This window comes from Etheostoma spectabile, unplaced genomic scaffold (genome assembly GCF_008692095.1).
Source record: "Etheostoma spectabile isolate EspeVRDwgs_2016 unplaced genomic scaffold, UIUC_Espe_1.0 scaffold00014140, whole genome shotgun sequence".
In the NCBI taxonomy this organism is placed as follows: Eukaryota; Metazoa; Chordata; class Actinopteri; order Perciformes; family Percidae; genus Etheostoma; species Etheostoma spectabile.
Window position 1 is genome coordinate 6,531 of NW_022604014.1, and position 1,006 is coordinate 7,536.

The window sequence follows — 1,006 nt, forward strand, 5'->3', positions numbered from 1 at the left end:
GTCTCCTCTCTGTCCTCCATCAGCTCCACACGCGTCTCCTCGCTGTCCTCCATCAGCTCCAAGCGCGTCCCCTCTCTGTCCTCCATCAGCTCCACGCGTCCCCTCTCTGTCCTCCATCAGCTCCCCTCGCGTCCCCTCTCTGTCCTCCATCAGCTCCACACGCGTCCCCTCTCTGTCCTCCATCAGCGCCACACGCGTCCCCTCTCTGTCCTCCATCAGCTCCACACGCGTCCCCTCTCTGTCCTCCATCAGCTCCACACGCGTCCCCTCTCTGTCCTCCATCAGCTCCACACGCGTCCCCTCTCTGTCCTCCATCAGCTCCACGTGACCCCTCTCTGTCCTCCATCAGCTCCACACGCGTCCCCTCTCTGTCCTCCATCAGCTCCACACGCGTCCCCTCTCTGTCCTCCATCAGCTCCACGCGTCCCCTCTCTGTCCTCCATCAGCTCCACACGCGTCCCCTCTCTGTCCTCCATCAGCTCCACACGCGTCTCCTCTCTGTCCTCCATCAGCTCCACACGCGTCTCCTCTCTGTCCTCCATCAGCTCCACACGCGTCTCCTCTCTGTCCTCCATCACTTTAAGACTGAGAGACGCTCCCCCACGCGTCCCTGATCCAGGTCTTTAAGACATGAAGAGTAACAGTAGATCCTACAGTTCATGTTATGGACATCTCTTTTAGCAGGAAACACAAAAAATGAGAGCAGCCGACCAGTGCTAAGGGTCTTCTAAGTTGTAGGAAGAAGATTATAATATATAATATATAATATATAACATAATATATAATATATTAAATAATATATGATATAATGAGTCTGATTCCTGGATTTAAAAACTGAAACTAGATGTCATTAAGCTGTGTTTGTAGGCGGAGGGTTTCCTAAAGAAGGAAGCGTCACGGTGGAGGTCACTTGGGCGGCTCTTTGAGCGGCTGCTCCCGCAGGGCGCCGGTGAACGTGGCCGTCCACACGTGCAGCGCCGTGCCGGCCGACAGCGTCAGGAAGAAG

General features: G+C 55.2%; 1 protein-coding gene across 1 annotated transcript; it reads right to left on the minus strand.

The window, feature by feature from the left end:
• Nucleotides 1-328: 328 nt before the first annotated feature.
• LOC116679457 (rRNA 2'-O-methyltransferase fibrillarin) lies at nucleotides 329-1,000 on the minus strand (the record flags this gene model as incomplete). The annotated part of the gene is given in 1 exon segment (XM_032509107.1): nucleotides 329-1,000. A coding segment is annotated over 1 exon segment (247 nt), but the record flags the coding sequence as incomplete, so codon positions are not given.
• Nucleotides 1,001-1,006: the final 6 nt, after the last annotated feature.